At 43.5% G+C, this 17940-nt stretch overlaps 1 protein-coding gene across 1 annotated transcript; it reads left to right on the forward strand.

Moving 5' to 3' along the window:
• The first annotated feature begins 659 nt into the window (after nucleotides 1–659).
• Nucleotides 660–11522, forward strand: TRIM58 (tripartite motif containing 58). Its single transcript, XM_087816907.1, has 6 exons — nucleotides 660–1079; nucleotides 1705–1800; nucleotides 6846–7076; nucleotides 9286–9308; nucleotides 9391–9491; nucleotides 10704–11522. The coding sequence occupies exons 1-6, from the start codon at nucleotides 660–662 to the stop codon at nucleotides 11291–11293; spliced, it is 1461 nt and encodes a 486-aa protein (XP_087673033.1). The 3' UTR covers nucleotides 11294–11522.
• Nucleotides 11523–17940: the final 6418 nt, after the last annotated feature.

Below are 17940 nucleotides of genomic sequence, written 5' to 3' on the forward strand. Positions count from 1 at the left end.
AATTAACAGGAGGTAGACAGATTGAGGTTTGGAAAAACGATGTTAAGAAATCATTCTGGCACAGTGGTGAGAGCGCTGACCTGCGGACTGAAGGGTCCGGGGTTCGATTCTGCCCAAAGGCCAGGTACTGCAGTTGCAGGCTTCATTGCAGCCCTGGTCGGACACTCGCTGGAGGCAGCCACTCGATGTGTCTCTCATATCGGTGTTTCTCTCCCTCCCACTTCCACTCTCTCTGAAAAAGCAATGGAAAAAATATTCTCTGGTGGGGATTAAAAAAAAAAGAAATCATCCTGGATGCGCGGGCACTGGGCAGTGCAGCACACAGCGGAGGGAGGGAGCTCAGCCTTACTGAGCTCCTTATGGGAGGTGAGAACAGGAGCAGAGCAAGGCGCGCAGTGCGGGGCTCCAGCTGGAAAGGTCCAGGTTCCAGGTCCGGATGTTAAATTACCCTGGTGGCCCCGGGCCTGTGCGTCGTCGCCTGTCACAGGGAGTGGCTCTTCTGGCCTCCTGGACCCAATCCTGCAGATAAAACCCGTGCTGTGCCCCTCGCCCCAGGCAGGGCCCCTCCCGAGCCTGCAGACGGGACGGAGATAGCGCAGGCAGGCGGCGGGGCCCCCGCGACAGGAGGGAGCCGGCGCGGCCGCGCGGGGCAGCCGGGCATGGCCGAGGGGTCCCCCGGGCAGCGGCTGCGCGAGGAGGCGCGGTGCCCCGTGTGCCTGGACTTCCTGCAGGAGCCGGTGAGCGTGGACTGCGGCCACAGCTTCTGCCTGCGCTGCATCTCCGAGTTCTGCGACAAGGCACGCCGCGAGCCGGGCGGCGCCTTCGCCTGCCCGCAGTGCCGCGGCCCCTTCCGGCGCGAGGGCTTCCGCCCCAACCGGCAGCTGGCCAGCCTGGTGGACGGCCTGCGGCAGCTGGCGCCGGTGGCGGGGCCCGCGGGGGTGCAGTGCGCGCGGCACGGCCACGAGCTCAGCCGCTTCTGCGAGGAGGACCAGGCGGCGCTGTGCTGGGCGTGCGACGCGGGCCCCGAGCACACGGGCCACCGCACGGCGCCGCTGCAGGAGGCCGCCCGGCGCCACCAGGTGAGCCGCGCTCCCGACCCGGCCCGAAGGGATGCCACCCGAGGCGGGCACGGAGATGCCCGGTGGCCTGGTGCCAGCACCTGATCCCGAGGACTTCGGGTCCGCCCTGCGCCCCCGGCCGCGCTCGCCCTCCCTCCCGCCACCCCATCGCCCTCCCCCAGCGCTCCCCCCTCTCCCCAACCTCCGCGCGCCCCCCCCCCCCCAGCGCGCACATTTTAAAAAACTGGTATCACACTACATAACATATCCTTATTTTAACTCACTGTATAATTGTGAGCGTTTCTTGTTATGAAAACACCCTATTCTTGTTATTAAGTACCTTATTTTAATTTTATCCTGTTAATGTAAAATACATTTTTCTTGCCCCCTACTTTTAATATTTTGGTTACAGTTCTACTATTTTAAAACAATGCCATAATGAACATACTTTTAGGTAAATCTTTAATTATGTCTCACATCAACACTTAAAGTGCATTTATATTTAATTTCGTTATAATGAGGTTGGGCATGTTTGTATGCTCCCAGGGGTGTGTTTTAGGTGATCTTTGTACCGCCGGACACACCTATTGGGGGTAGGGGCTGAATGAGGGCGTCTCTAACGGTCTCAGCACATCTTCCCAAACAGGAAAAGCTCCAGATGTCCCTGGAACTTACGAGGAAAGAGATGGAAGAGGCCTTGACTCAGGAGGCCAACATGGGGAAGAAAACTGTCATTTGGAAGGTACGGGAATATTGTGACTTCAGGAGGCTTGTGTGTCTGAAGGATACGAATTTGGGTCATTAAATTATTTTTCCCTGCTCCAGCATTTTGTTACATCTGTGCCCTTCTTATCTACAACCTCTACCCGAATTATAAACAGCTTCTCTGATCCGGCTCTCCCTGTATCTCACTGGGGCATCCCTGGAACCTCAAGCGGTCTAATCCTGCCGCTACGCGTTTGAAGATTGTATTTGCTGGATGAATGAATAATAAACATTTTATAGCATTGATATAGATGAAACAGCTAGAAGTGATCCATCATATACATAGAGGAGGATCATCTGGACATTCAGCCTCTTTTTTTTAATTTAAATTTTTTATTGTTGACACTATTGCCCCCTCCCCCACCTTTCCCCACCTCCACCCAGCCCCCCCCCCCTCGGCCATCACCACACTATTGTCTGTGTCCAGGGACTATGCATATCTGGTATGTTCTTTAGCTAATCCCTTCACCTTCTTTATCCAGTCCACCCCAACCCCCTTCTCTCTGACATTTGTCAGTCTGTTCCATGTATCCATGCTTCTGGGTCTATTTTGTTCATCAGTTTATTTTGTTCATTAGATTCCACATATAAGTGAGGTCATAGGGTATTTGACTTTCTCTGACTGGCTTATTTTGCTTAGCAGAATACTCTCCAGGTCCATCCCTGCTGTCCCAAAGGATAAGAGATCCTTTTTTACGGCTTTTTTATCCCCTCATCTGCTGATGGGCGCTTGGGCTGTTTCCCGATCTTGGCTATTGTAAATAATGCTGCCATGAAATAGGGGTGCATATATTGTTTCTGATTGGTGTTTCAAGATTCTTAGGATTTATTTCCAGAAGTGGGCTCACTGGGTCAAAAGGCAGGTCCATTTTTAATTTTTTTGAGGAAGCTCCCTACCATTTTCCACAGTGGCCGCACCAGTCCACACTCCCGCCTGCAGTGCACTCGAGTTCTCTTTTCTCCACGTGCTCACCAGCACTTGTTGTTTGTTGATTTATTAATAGCTGACATTCTGACAGGTGTGAAGCGATACCTCATTGTAGTTTTAATTTGCATCTCTCTGATGATTAGTGACTTTGAGCATTTTTCCACATGACTATTGGCCACCTATATGTCCTCTTTGGAGGTGTCTATTCAGATCCTTTGCTCATTTTTTAATTAAATTGTTTGTCTTCCTGGTGTTGAGTTGTATAAGTTCTTTATGTATTTTGGAAATTAATGCCTTATTAGATGTGTCGCTGGCAAATATATTCTCCCATACAGTGGGTTCTCTTTTCATTTTGTTGATGGTTTCTTTTGCTGTGCAGAAGCTTTTTAGCTTGATGTAGTCCCATTTGTTTATTTTTCCTGAGTTTTCCTTGCCCTTAGAGACCTATCAGCAAAAATATTGCTGCGAGAGGTGTCTGAGATTTTACTGCCTATGCTTTCTACTAGGATGTTTATGGTTTTTCAACTTACATTGAAATATTTTATCCATTTTGAGTTTATCCTTGTATATGGTGTAAGCTCGTGGTCTAGTTTCATTTTCTGTGTGTGTACCTGTCCAATTTTCCCAACGCCATTTATTGACTAGGCTGTCTTTACTCCATTGTATGTCTTGCCTCCTTTGTTAAATATTAGTTGACCATAGCCCAGCTGATGTGGCTCAGTGGTTGAACGTCAACCTATGAACCAGAAGGTCACAGTTCGATTCCAGGTCAGGGTACATGCCTGGGATTGCTGGCTCAATCCCCCGTGGGGGGTGTAGGCAGCCAATCAGTGACTCTCTCTCATCATTGATGTTTCTATTTCTCTCTCCATCTCCCCTCTTCTCTCTGAAATCAATAAAAAATGTATAAAACATATTAATTGACTGTAAAAGTGTGAGTTTATTTCTGGGGTCTCTGTTCTGTTCCACTGATCTCTATTTCTGTTCTTGTGCCAGTACCAGGCTGTTTTGATTACAATGGCCTTGTAGTATAGTTTGCAATTTGGTATTGTGATACCTCCAGCTTTGTTCTTCTTTCTCAAGATTGCTGCAGCTATTCGGGGTCCTTTTCAGTTCCATATAAATTTTGGAATATTTTTTCCTAGATCTTGAAATATGCCATTGATATTTTAATAGGAATTGTGTTGAACCTTTATATTGCTCTGGGTAGTATGGACATTTTAATGTTGTTAATTCTTCCAATCCATGAACATGGTATATACTTCCATTTATTTGTTTCTTTCTTAATTTCTTTCTTCAATGTCTTATAGTTTTATGAGTACAGGTCTTTTATCTCATTGGTTAAATTTATTCCTAGACCTTATTTTTTGTTGTTGTTGCAGTAGTAAAGGGTTTGTTTTTTTAGTTTCCTTTTCTGATAGTTCATTATTGGTGTATAAAAATGCCATCAATTTCTGGATATTGATTTTGTATCCTGCAACTTTGCCAAATTCATTTATTAGATATAGTAGTTTTTTGGTGGAGTATTTAGTGTTTTTTACATACAATATCATGTTATCTGAACATAATGACAGTTTTACTTCCTCCTTTCCAATTTGGGTGCCTTTCATTTCTTCTTCTTATCTGACCACTGTGTCTAGAACTTCCAGTACTATGTTGAATAAGAGTGCTGAAAGCGAGATTAACCAAAGAACTTATATGCATATATGCATAACCCATGGACACAGACAATAGTGTGATGAAGGCTTGGGGGAGGGGTAGTGCAGGTGGTTAATGGGGAAAAAAAGGGGGGATATCTGTAATACTTTCAACAATAAATATAAATTTAAAAAAAAAAGAGTGGTGGAAGTGGACATTCCAGTCTTATTCCTGATCTTAAGGGAAATGCTTTTAGTTTTTGTCCATTGAGTGTGATGTTGGCTGTGTTTCAAATATGGCCTTTATTATGTTGAGGTATGATCCCTCTATTCCCACTTTTCTGAGACTTTTTATAATAAATTTGTGCTGGGTTTTATCAAAAGCTTTTTCTGCATCTATTGATATGTTCATGTGATTTTTATCCTTCATTTTGTTTATGTGATGTGTCACATTTATTGATTTGCAGTTATTGTACCAACCTGCATCCCCAAATAAATCCCACTTGATCATGGTGTATGATCTTTTTAATGTATTGCTGGATCCGATCTGCAAATATTTTGTTGAGGATTTTAGCATCTATGTTCATCAGGGATATTGGCCTATAATTTTCTTTCTTTGTTGTGTGCCTATCAGGTTTTGGTATTGGATACTAATGACCTCCTAAAAAGAGCATGGAAGTCTTCCCTCCTCTTAAATTTTTTAGAATAGTTTGAGGAGGACAGGTGTTAGTTCTTCTTTGAATGTTTGGTAAAATTCTCCTGTGAAGCCCAGTCTAGGATTTTTATTTGCTGGGAGTTATTTATTTATTTATTAAATTTGCATGATCTTTATTGAGAATGTATCCATGTGAGCCAAATGTGACAAGCACAGGTTTAATAAGATGAACTCTAAGTTCTACAAAACCTTTTTCCTTCCTATATCTGTAGATATAATTGTAGTACTGAAAATGATAATGTGAGAGAAAGATGCATTGCAGCCAAACCTCTTCTCACCACACCATCCCTCATGCCCCACATGTGAATGAGTTATCAGCCCCACTCGTCTTAGTCTCCAGCATCTGGAGAAATGACCTGAGTTGTAACTCCAGATCAGCTTATCAAATTCAGAGTTGGTTCATTTAAAAAGGTGAGTATTATGGCCGGCCGGGAGTGGCTCAGTGGTTGAGCGTCGACCTAGGATCCAGGCAATTGGGGTTCTATTCCTGGTCAGGGCACATGCCCGGGTTGTGGGCTCAATCAATAACTCTTTCATCATTGATGTTTCTATCTCTCTCTTCCTCTCCTTTCCTCTCTCTGAAATCAATAAAGATATTTAAAAAAAAAAAGGTGAGTATTATATGAATTTAATTATTTAGAAAATGGTAGATGAAAGTAGAGATGGAAAATTAGAGGGAGAAGTTGAGTTCTATGGGATTTGAGGAAAACCATTATTAATTTTTTAAAGGTGATAGTTTATGCTCTTTAAGCAAACCAAGATGTGATCATGTTTAAAAATGGGCCAGAGAATTTAAAATGTTGGGAGAGACTGTGGGAAAATAATTTGCCTGTTCCACTCAGTTTAGATATAATGATGCTGTATCAGAGTATGTTCCTTAAGTCTATTAAAAAATCGTGGATGTGAGATTTGAGTAGAAATCAAACTCCTGAGGTTAAGTCTGCAGTCAGTGGCCTGAGGACTGTTTAGCTCTTTCTGGACTCTGAAGAGAACACTGCCCCAGGTTCCAGATGTAAGACTAGGAGGTACATTCAGGTTCTTTAATCTCTAAGCCTTTCTTTGTTCACATCTGTAAACCCAGGTCTCTGATCTTGGTTTCTTCCTTTCATGATCTTGCTGTTTCTGTGCAGTGCTCCTTCTAGTGATCCCTCAGACAGTAAATTTCAATTTCTGTGTTAGTGACTTTCCTCAATAATTTAATAGCCATTTAATTCTAATGCCCTCACTCCTCTTTCCCCACATTTTGTATACATTGCTGAAACTTGAATATAAAAGTGCATTGTCCCCAAGTCCAAATCCATGTCTTTCTTATACTCTCAGCTTGAAAGCTCTGTAAAGCCATGTGTCATGCAGTGGCCTCTGGTTTCCCATGTTTTTGTTTTTGTTTTTGTTTTAAATATATTTTTATTGATTTCAGAGAGAGGAAGGGAGAGGGAGAGAGAGAAACGTCAGTGATGAGAGAGTTATTGATGGGCTGCTTAAACTCCCCACTGGGGGCCTAGCCGGCAACCCCGGCATGTGCCCTGACAGGGAATCCAACCGGGATCTCCTGGATCATAGGTCGATGCTCAGCCCCTGAGCCACACCGGTGGGCCCTTGTGTTTTTAAAATTAGCCAGCGAGTCCCCAGAGTAGGGGAGCTGCACGCCCGCAGGATGTAGCCTTTTCCAGCCTCGCTGCCTCAGGAAGGCAGCAGCAGGTGCCGTGCCCCACCCTGATGATGGAAATCGCCCCTCCCTCCAGGAGAAAGTGGAGACGCAGAGGCAGCGCTTCAGGCTGGAGTTCGAGAAGTACCGCAGCTTCCTGGCCCAGGAGGAGCAGCTGCAGCTGCGGAGGCTGGAGCAGGAGGAGCGCGCCACGCTGCAGCGACTCCGAGAGGGCCAGAGGCAGCTGGCGCAGCGTGGCAGGGCCCTGAGGGAGCTGGTGCAGGAGCTGGAGGACCGCTGCAGGCTCCCAGCCTTGGATCTGCTGGAGGTGAGGGCTCAGAGGGGCTGCAGCACTCACCACCGTGTGGAAATGACACCCTGGGGCTCACCAGAAGCGTCAGAATCAGAGGATCCTCCCGAATAATAGAAAATAGCTCACATTAAAGAGAAAGCCCTAAATATTTTTAAAAATTAATTAAATTCATGATTTGCATAACAGTAAACAGAAAAAGGACAACCTGTCCTATGTCAGCTTAAAACACTTTAAAAATCCTCATCCGAGGATGCATTTTCCATTTCAGAGAGAGTAGCATGGAGAGAGAGAGAGAGAGAGAAACATCGATGAGAGAGACACGTCGATTGGTTGCCTCCCACAGCCTGCAGCGAGGTGCATGCCCCTGGCGGGAATGGAACCCGGGACCTTTCCAGGCCACTGGCCGAGGCTCTAAACCACTGAGGCAAACCCGCCAGGGCTTAAAACACTTCTTAAAATTTCCCAATCTGTCAATGACTATACTGCTGTATTCAGTGATGGCCAATTCAGAAAGTCCTTGGTAACCTGTGGCAGGCAATAGCCAAGCATATGAGTAAATTTTAAATTGTCCAATTGGAATTTTCACATTAAGATTTAAGGCACAGCCGTAGTGCAGCCTGTCCCAGGACACGGGCCTCCTGCAGTTTGCACGTAGCCTGTGTGGTGCCCTAGGACAGACAAGCTGCAGGGAGAAGGAATTATTCTCTTCACTCTGCCACGGAGGCATTCATCCAGGGGAATGGGGGGCGCCGTCACTGATGCCTGCGTGTCGTCTGACAGGACCACTGTACTAGAAGGTTCCCAGGCGTCCTTTATTCTGTCTCTTCCCTGTTGACTTCCTCAGAGGTTTCTAAATGGAGTGATTCATATCCTCATACAAGTGTGGTGACTAAGCACAGTGGAGGTCATTAAATGAAGGATTTACAAAGCATTTATATTTAATTTTACCCATTTTTGTCTTCCAAATATCTAAAAATTGTTGTCATTGTTATTATTGCTCTACCTATTTCCTTGTGAGCAAACTGAAAGTCAGAAAGGATTTTTTAATTTAAATTTTAAACAGTAGGTAAACACAAGAACTTCAGCATTTTCTTTTTAAATCCTCACTTGAGGATATGTTTTTTTTATTGATGAGAGAGAGGGGGCCGTGGGGGAGAAACCAATGTGAGAGAGCTGCCTCCCCTACGGCCAGAGGGGGAACCAAACCAGCAGCCTGGGTATGTGCCCCGGCTGGGAACTGAACCTGCGCCTTTTGGTGCACAGGACCACGCTCCAGCCCGCGGAGCCACCGGCCAGGGCAGAACTGCAGCATTTTAAATAACATTCATTGTCTGACCATATCTCAAAACACAGCTTATTTAAAATGAGCATTCATTAGCACCAAGTAAATGTTAAAATGATTTAGAATACAAATCTTAGGAGGATATGCTCAAATAATTTATTTTTATTTTCATCCCCCCCCCCCCGTATCAATAAGCTACATTTTACATCCAGTGGCCAAGAACAAGAGCTGCCGTAAAAGGAAACTGAATTCTTTTCCTACTTTATAAAAATTAAGTTCATCGGATAGGTGAACTTTTCAGAGGGAGAGGAGAAATGTAATGCAGTTGGTTTGTTTAATAATCTACTTTGAGATAAAATGGTGCTAGATGTCAGTGACTTCTGTTTTTATCCACGTGGGGAACCTGTTCACAGGTGAGTCCATAGATACTGCGTGTTGGTTCAAGGAATGAGGAATTTGGGATTTTCTTACAGAGACATTCAGAGTAACGTTTTATGTCTATACCTTTCACTGTTTCTCAAACACATTCTGCAGATATTTAAGATTTTTTTTATTAAAAAATTTTAGTGTTAACATTGTTGCAGGTGACGCCCCCCCATTCCACATACATTTGTTGCAGTATGTAACTCTTTATTAAAATATCCAAATGCCAGAATTATCACTTTGGAAAATAGTTAAACTGGCAGATATCATAGGAATTAACCTAAACTTTGTGTACTCTATTCTCATGGGTGCAAACTGATTATATTATTTGAAATTCATGAGAAAATTCAACAACAGCCTAGTTTTGGTTTTTATTAAGAGAGATTCATATCTTCTATACTTTATCTTAATAGTGATTTCCAGTGATTCCTAAAGAGGTGTTCGTGGTTTGCCCCCACTCTGTCAAAAGCAATTCTGATATGGAACTCACACCCGCTTGCATGTCTCCTTTACTTCCAGGGGGTGAGAGGAGCCTTGAGCCGGTATGTGTATTTCCTGCAAGGGTTGGGAGAGGCTCAGGAGGTTGGTGGATGCTGAGAACTGTGGGTTCTGTGCTCTTCTCAGAAGTAGAAGTGTCGCAGCGCTGGAGCCAGAGACCATCCCCATGGAGCTGAAGACAATGTGTCGCATCCCTGGGATGAGAGAAATGTTGAAGAAGTTCCAAGGTAGGTTGCACCTTAGGGCTTGGGGGACAATGGTGTTTGGGGTCTGGCTGCTCCTACACCTGTCAGGTACAGTAAAAAGCAGAACCCAAAGTTTAGTGACCAAAGTTTTATTTTGAGGTCATGTTATTGGTTTATTATCGGATTGTGGAGGGTTTGGTTGCGTGTCATTTCACTCTGGGGCCCATGTGGACAGAGTCCACCTGCTTCCTATTGCTGGTAGCCATGGGGGAGGGGGAGGTTATGGTGAACCAGGCACTGCTCCTAAAGGTGCACACACTGAGGTGGTGCACATGGCTTCCCCAACAACGTTATTAATGAAAGTGTGTCCCATGGCCATGCTAAACTATAAGGGGGTGGGGCCAGATGGCTTCTCTGCTTAGGGTTTCACAAGATCAAAATTAAGTTGTTGGCCAGGCTAGGCTTCTGTGAAAGGTCCGGGGAAGAATCACTTCCAACCTTACTTAGGTTCTTAGCACAATGCATTTCAAGGCAGTTGTAGGGCTGAGATCCCCATTTCCTTGTTGACTGTCGGTTGGAGGTCACCTGCCTTTCTCCTCATGGGGCGACCCCTCCATCTTTAAAGCCAGCAATGACAAATCAAGCCCAAATATCTCTGACTTTTTCTTGCCATCAGCCCAATAGCCAGAGAAACCTCTCTGATTTTTTTTTTTTAAAAGGGTTGTTGTGATTATTAGACTCACCCAGATAATCTCCCTCTTGAGTATCACCAGGGTATGAAGGTCATGGGTTCTATCTCAGAATTCCACCTATCACAGTAACATAGCTTTGAAAGTGGTGGTTTTCATATTAATGATATTTTCTTGTAGTTTTTGAGAAGAAAAAATACATTCTAAGTAGTTTTTAAAATTTATTTTAAATTCCAAAAGATATTCCTAAGAGCACCCAAGTGCTTTGGGTGTAGACAAAAGAATGCTAAGTGGTTATGCACTTGTCTTGTCATAGCATTGGTGGTTATGTTTGCAATGGGGCAATAATGAGCCCTGGATGCGGAGCAGCAGCAGTGGATTACATTCAAATGTAATGAAGAATATTCTCAGCAACCTGCAAGGTGAAATACTTACTGTGCTGTCTCTAGGAGTCATTAGAGAGAGAATGAGGAATGGTGTGATTATTCTTCTCAGTATAATGGATTCCTAAGTGTTTACCAGCCTTTTTCATTCTTTTACATGTCTCACAAATTTTTTTCCACAGTTGATGTAAAGCTGGACCCTGCCACAGCTCATCCTAGCCTCCTTTTGACTGCTGACCTGCGCAGTGTGCAGGATGGAGAACTGTGGAGGGATGTGCCCAACAACCCCGAGCGATTTGACACGTGGCCCTGTATCCTGGGTTTGCAGAACTTCTCATCAGGAAGGCATTACTGGGAAGTCGTGGTGGGAGAAAGAGCAGAGTGGGGTTTAGGAGTCTCTGAAGACACAGCGCCAAGAAAGGGGGAAACTACACCATCTCCCGAGAATGGAGTCTGGGCCATGTGGCTGTTGAAAGGAAATGAGTACATGGTCCTTGCCTCCCCATCAGTGCCTCTCCTCCACCTAGAACGGCCTCGTTGCATTGGAATTTTCTTGGACTATGAAGCAGGTGAAATCTCCTTTTATGACATCACTAATGGGTCTTACATCTACACATTCAACCAACTGTTCAATGGTATTCTCCGACCTTACTTTTTCATCTGTGACACAACTCCTCTTATCTTGCCACCTATGACAGAAGCAGAGTCAGGAAATAGTGCATCCAGCAGTCATCCTGACCCTGCTTCTAATGTTAGAGATGACCATTCCTAAAATTCTGTTTGGAGATACACTCCAAGTGTAGCAATTCCCTGGAGTGGAATGGAGGATATATTTTGTATTAAACAAATATATCTATATATTCATTATATTTTTCTCATTCCTTTCCATATCCTTTCATTTCAAATCTTCCACATATTAACAATTATAAATTGCAGTTCTTTTTTTAAAAATAGTTTTTAAAATTTTTCAATTACCATTGACACACAATATATTAGTTTCAGGCATATAATCCAGTGATTAGACATTATATAACTTACTAAGTGATCATCCTAAATCTTGTACCCATCTGACACCATAAATAGTTATTAGAATATTATTCACTGTATTCCCTATGCTGTACTTCACATTCCCATGACTATTCTGTAACAATGAATTTGTACTTTCCCCTCCCTTCACCTTTTTCACGCATCCCCCAGACTTCCTCCCATCTGCAACTGTCAAAATCTTCTCTGTATCTATAAGTCTGTTTCTGTTCTGCTTGTTTATTTTGTTTTTTAGATTCAAGTGCTAATAGATATGTATTTATTGCCATTTTATTGTTCACATATTTTATCTTTCTTTTTCTTTCTTCTTCTTCTTAAAGAAGACCCTTTAACATTTTATGTAATACTGGTTTGGTGGTGATGAACTCCTTTAGCTTTTTCTTGTCTGGGAAGCTCTTTATCTGTCCTTCAATTCTAAATTATAGCTTTGCTGGGTAGAGTAATCTTGGTTGTAGGTCCTTGCTGTTCATCACTTTGAATATTTCATGCCACTTTCCTTCTGGCCTGCAAAGTTTCTGTTGAGAAATCAGCTGACAGTCTTATGGGAGCTCCTTTTCTAACTGCTTTTCTCTTGCTGCTTTTAAGGTTCTCTTCGTCTTTAACCTTTTGCATTTTAATTATGATGTGTCTTGGTGTGGGTCTCTTTGGGTTCATCTTGTTTGGTACTCTTTGTGCTTCCTGGACTTGTGTGTCTATTTTCTTCACCAGGTTAGGGATGTTTTCCATCATTTTTTTTTTTTCAAATAGGTTTTCAATTTCTTGCTCTCTCTCTTCTCCTTCCATTACCCCAGAATGTGAATGTTGGTATGCTTGAAGTTGTCCCAGAGGCTCCTTACACTATATTCATTTTTTGGATTCTTTTCTTTTTGATGTTTTGACTGGGTGCTGTTTGCTTCTTTATATTCCAAATTGCTGATTTGATTTTGGTTTCATCTACTCTATTTTTATTCCCCTACATTATTATTCATTTTACTTAGTGCATCATTCATTTCTGACTGGTTCTTTTTTATGGTTTCTATGTCCTTTTTACATAATGTTGAAGTTCTCAGTAGGTTCCTTGAACATCCTTATAACCATTTTTTTTGAACTCTATATCTGGTAGTTTACTTGCCTCCATTTCATTTAGTTCTTTTTCTGGAGATTTCTCCTGTTCTTTCATTTGGGACCTGTTTCTTTGTCTTTGCATTTTGTTTGCTTCCTTATGTTTGTTTCTATGTAGTAGGTAGAGCTGCTACATCTTCTAGACTTGGTAGAGTGACCTAGTGTAGCAGGTGTCTTGTAGGGCCCAGCTGGGTGCTCCAGGTGTGCTCTGTGTGGGCTGTGTGCACAGTTTTGCTATAGTTGAACCTTGATTGCTGTCACTGTGAAGGATTGACCCCCAGGCCAATTGGCTCTGAGCATCGTCTGTGGCTACAGCAGAGGAGATGCTGGGCAAGATTCAACTCTATGGAGAAGAACTTGCTTCAGTGGGGCTTTGGTGCCCACCAAGTCTGCCCCTTGAGTGTGTCATTCATGGAGATGGTAGGGTTTTAATCTAGCACCTGAAGCTATGCACTGGCTGCACTGGCTCTGGGGCCTCCTGGGAGATGCAAGGTCAGCCACCACCTGTGCTCTGCCTGAGGTCGTCACCCAGCACAAGCTACAGAGTGATCTGTAGATGATTTCTAATTGTACTGAACTTGAAGATGCCAAGGAGAGGCCAAGCTGCACACTAAGCTCAATTCCCACTAGTGCTGGGCCTGGGGCCACCTAGGAAGAGGTATGGGGTATGTAGAGGACAGATGCTGCTTGTTTGAGAGATTTTGGGAAGTCCAAAGCATGAGGCAAAAGAGGCCATTTGTATGGAAAAGCCATTGGAAATGGCTTGGGTGGGCCTGCATTTTTTTTGGTGGGGGAGGTAGGCAGGTGTCTCAGGGGATCAGCAGGGTAGGGTGAACAGTGTGAGCCAGGTTGATGGAGACTTGAATATGGCACACGCCTGTTGGCTCTGTTGGGGGAGGGCTCAGAAAAGGAACATTGGCCTCTGCCAGCCCTTATGTCTGGCAGAAAGTTGCCCCCCAGCTCTCACTCTGAGGCCGGACAATTCAGTTTCTCCCTGTATGTCCCTGGTTCCTTTCGAGCTGCTGCTCCAGTACTGGATCTCAGAGGGAGAGAGTCTGAGTAAGTCTGTGCTCGGGCCCTTTAAGAGAAACTGCCTGGGACTCCAGTAGCTCTCCATCCCACTCTGCCACAATCTCTGCTGGTTTTTACAGCCAGAAGTTATGGGGACTTCTCTTCCTCACCCTGGAACCTTGGGCTAGAAGGCATGGGTGGGGCTGGGACCCCTTGTTCCTCCAGAGGGACTTCCATATCCTTCCTGAACTTAGCATCACACATGGGTGTAGGACCAGCCTGTTCCACATCTCCGCCCCTTCTACCAGTCTCAATGTGGCTGCTTCTTTAAATCCCTAGTTGTAGGACTTTCATTTAGCTGGATTTCAGGTGAATGATGGTTGTTCTGTAGTTGTAATTTTGATGAGGTTGTAGGATTCAAATACCGCATTTACCCACACGCCATCCTGACTAGAAGTAGAAATGGCAGTTCTTAAATTGATTGAGAACTGTCCAGTATCATTCTAGTGTCAGATTTGTGGTTGTGTTTCTTCTCCTCATTTTCTTCTCCTCTCATTCCCTCTCTCTCTTTTTTCTCTTTCTTTGCCTCCGTGTATCTCTCTATTAGTCTCCTCTCTTCCTCTCTTTCTTCTTATTTTGCATGATACCTGATGTCTTTCCTACTTGTTTCCTTTAATCCTTAAAGCCTGCTCAAACTCAGCTTCTTAGTGAGGACTCTACGGCCCTCATCCCCCTGGGCCCACCATCCCAGTGCCCTTCATCAATAATATACTGAAATATATTCCAATAATATATTGGGGAAATATATTATTTTCCCAATATATTATTTATCAACTTCTAATATATTACATTGCTGTCTTATTTATTAGTTCATTTTTAGTTTATTTTGTTGCTTTTTCCTCTTTTTTTTTGGTAGGATGTAAGCACTCTGTGGGGAAGGGTCTTTGTCTTTTGACAGCAATATGTTCAACATCACCCAAGCACCTCAAACACTGGTTTGTCCACTGTATTACTCACTGCATACTTGCTGAATAAATGATTGTCTTGCTGGGGTTGCAGAATTAAATGATGGAGCTGAAAGTGTTTTGCGAAATATAGTATACCAAAGTGATATTATTATTACTTAGAAAACGTTACCCATGTTTTGACATGGTCCTTAGTCAGTTTACTCAAAAAAGTAGGATTTTGCTCTGATGCTTCCTGGCCGACTGCAAGGACTCAATTATTATTCATTTATTTATTTTATTATTATTTAAAATTTCAGCCTTATGATATCATAGTTGCTTTTGTAAGAGCATTAAAACACAGTCATATATACACAATCTAATAAATCAGGGGCTTATGGTATTTGCTCCACTTCCCCCCTAGTCAGTTTTTGAAACTGAAGGGATTAAGCAAAACAAAACAAAACAAAACAACCCTCATAGACACAGATGACAGGAGGGTGATTACCAGAGGGGAAGGGGGGTGGAGGAGGTAGAAAGGGTAACAGCGGGGACAAATGATGATGGAAGGAGACTTGACTTGGGGTGGTGATCACACAATGCAATATACAGATGAAGTATTATAGAATTGTACACCTGAAACCTATATTATTTTATTAACCAATTTCACCCCAGTAAATTTAATTTAAAAAGAAATAAATAGATGTAAAAAAGTATCAACTGACGTATGCTTCCATCTTCCTTTGAAATCCCAAAATGAAACTAAACAAATGAATAAAATAAGTTTTTTAAATTAGTAATAATAATATTAATCAATGCTTCTATAAAAATTTTCCACTATCTAGGACAATGGGTTATTTTTCATACATAAAATTCTTAGTAAAAAAAATGTCAAAACACTTCTTTACTTTCAGTAGATCTAAGGAGAGAAAAAAAATAACATGATCCTGTTCCAGGTAGGATGGGACCAATTATGCCTCAATTATTTTTTAGACATATAATAATTATTGGGAACAAGGTAAGGGAACAAATGGCCCAGCAGTGTTTATATATATATAGTATATAGAACAAAAATGGAGTGAGTCCCAACTTTGCTTACATGAAGTAATAAATCTTTTATATATCAAGGGACAAATTCTCATAGTCCTCATTTTCTGTCTGGACCCTGTGGAGTTCGATATGATGCATGCCCATGGCACACCTCAGTGTATGTACTAACGATGCCTGTGGGATCGGAAGTTTCCCTGGAGTGTGGGGCCATGGATGACCACAGATCACCATCAGGGTCCCTCTCCATTCATTTTTCAGGAAAGTGGCATCACTGGGGCTCATTGCCATACACCTGCACAAATATCACGGCCCATTGCATTTATAGACTCATGGGCTACAACCAGGAGGGGTGCCTTTATTTTCTCCACACGCACAGTTACACCTGGTAGAGCATCTGCCTGAACCCAGGAGGGGAGAAGACATCACATGCATGGAGGTCCTCCAGCTAGATCCTCACCTTCCGACTTCTGACTTTTAATGGTACCTGGTAGCACACAAGTAAAAATTGTGAGTAGATTTGTGGATTTAGGAGCTCAATTTATAAGTTTGCACTTCTCTATTGGTTTGTTAAATTAAAAAGCCATATAAATATACTATCAGCTGTAAAAAAAAGGATTTCTTACCCTTTGAGACAGTATGGATGGACCTGGAGAATATTATGCTAAGTGAAATAAGCCAGTCAGAGAAAGACAAACATCACATGATCTCACTTATATGTGGAATCTAATGAGCATAATAAACTGATGAACAGAATAGGTCCAGAGGTGTGGATACACGGAACCGATCTCAAGGGGGGGGGGGAGGCGCAGGAAGAGATTTACCAAAGAATTTATATACATATGGACACAGACAATCGTGTGGTGAAGGCCTAGGGTGGGGCAGGGGCTGGGAGGAGGGGGGCAAAGGGGAAGAAAATTGGGGGCATCTGTAATACTGTCAACAATAAAAAAGCCATAAAGAGGGCCTCAAAGGGATAGAAGGTGAGGAACACACCCTTTGCTATTGGAAAATGTATGGATTATAACAGATACATCAAGACGCAAATCTATACACAAATACATACATCACAATTCATGTTATTTAATTATAACAGATCAGATTTACCAGTGCAGAATGATTTTTAAAAGATGAAATATAAAAGTGCTGAAGATACAAAGTATAAAAACACACACAAAATAAAAGTTATTTTTTTACGTTGGGAGTTTGTTAAGAAAGACTGAGGTTTGTCAAGTGAATGTGAGGAAATGAAGTCTGAGGTGTAAGTTTCATTTAAAAAAATAAAAAGCATTGACAGGGGTATTATTAGCTATGGGTGTGATGGAGAATGTCACTTAGCTAGAAAGATGCAGCCCTTTCCCTCCCTGCTCTGAAAAACATGGGTCCCATTTCCTGCCATCATATTTTGGGAGTTTAAACTCTTTAGTCTTCAATATTAAAAAAATCTTTGGAAATAAACGAAAATCTTTAATCGTCTGATCATCTGCTCTCCAGGAACTAAAAAAAGTCTATTTCTTTGAACTTATGGTTTGAGTGTGGGCATTTCTGAGGTGGAACAGTGCATTTGGGGGCAATAGTGTTCACACTGCTTGGCCAGCACTACAAGGAGAAATACGCCTTACCTTTGGTGCACTGTGAGCACATAGTCCCAAGTACACTAGTGAAATAAACGTTTTACAAAGCGATAGTCCCCTTCGTGCAGGCGAGCCACTCTGCTCTCTGCAGTTCCACCCAAAGTCAGGAAGAACTGTGAGTCCTCAGTCACCGGACTCATTTCCTTACCCTCCTACGAGTTGCCCCAAGTGGGCGGGAGAGCTCAAGGCCCTCGGGCCCATGCTGACACTGCCCTCCAGCCTGCCCCGCTCTCACTCAGGAGCAGCAAGTGCTTCCCGGGGCAGTGCTGTTGGTTAAAACCCGGCTCTTCATGGGACCGCGGGAAAAGCATTTCACGCACCCATGTGGAGATTGTGGTGTGGCAAGAGGATTTATTTGTGATACAAAAGCAAAGGAGTTCCCTTCCTGGGTTCCCAATGTCCCATCTCTGTCCGCCCTGAAAAAAGTGCAACCGTCTCTTCAGCGAGGCCAAGCAAAGGCCGGTGTCCAGGGTTTCTGTTTGCAGGCCCCAGCTGCTGCTAGGCCTGCGTGGCCGTGTGCTCCCGGGGAAGAGAGCACGGGAAGGAAAGAACACGAGTGTGTGTGTGCGTGTGTGGGGGAGAGGGAGAGAGAGAGAGAGAGAGAGAGAGAGAGAGAGAGAGAGAGATTGAGAGGGAGG

The sequence above is a fragment of the Miniopterus natalensis genome, chromosome 4 (genome assembly GCF_054644295.1).
Source record: "Miniopterus natalensis isolate mMinNat1 chromosome 4, mMinNat1.hap1, whole genome shotgun sequence".
Taxonomy (NCBI): domain Eukaryota; kingdom Metazoa; phylum Chordata; class Mammalia; order Chiroptera; family Miniopteridae; genus Miniopterus; species Miniopterus natalensis.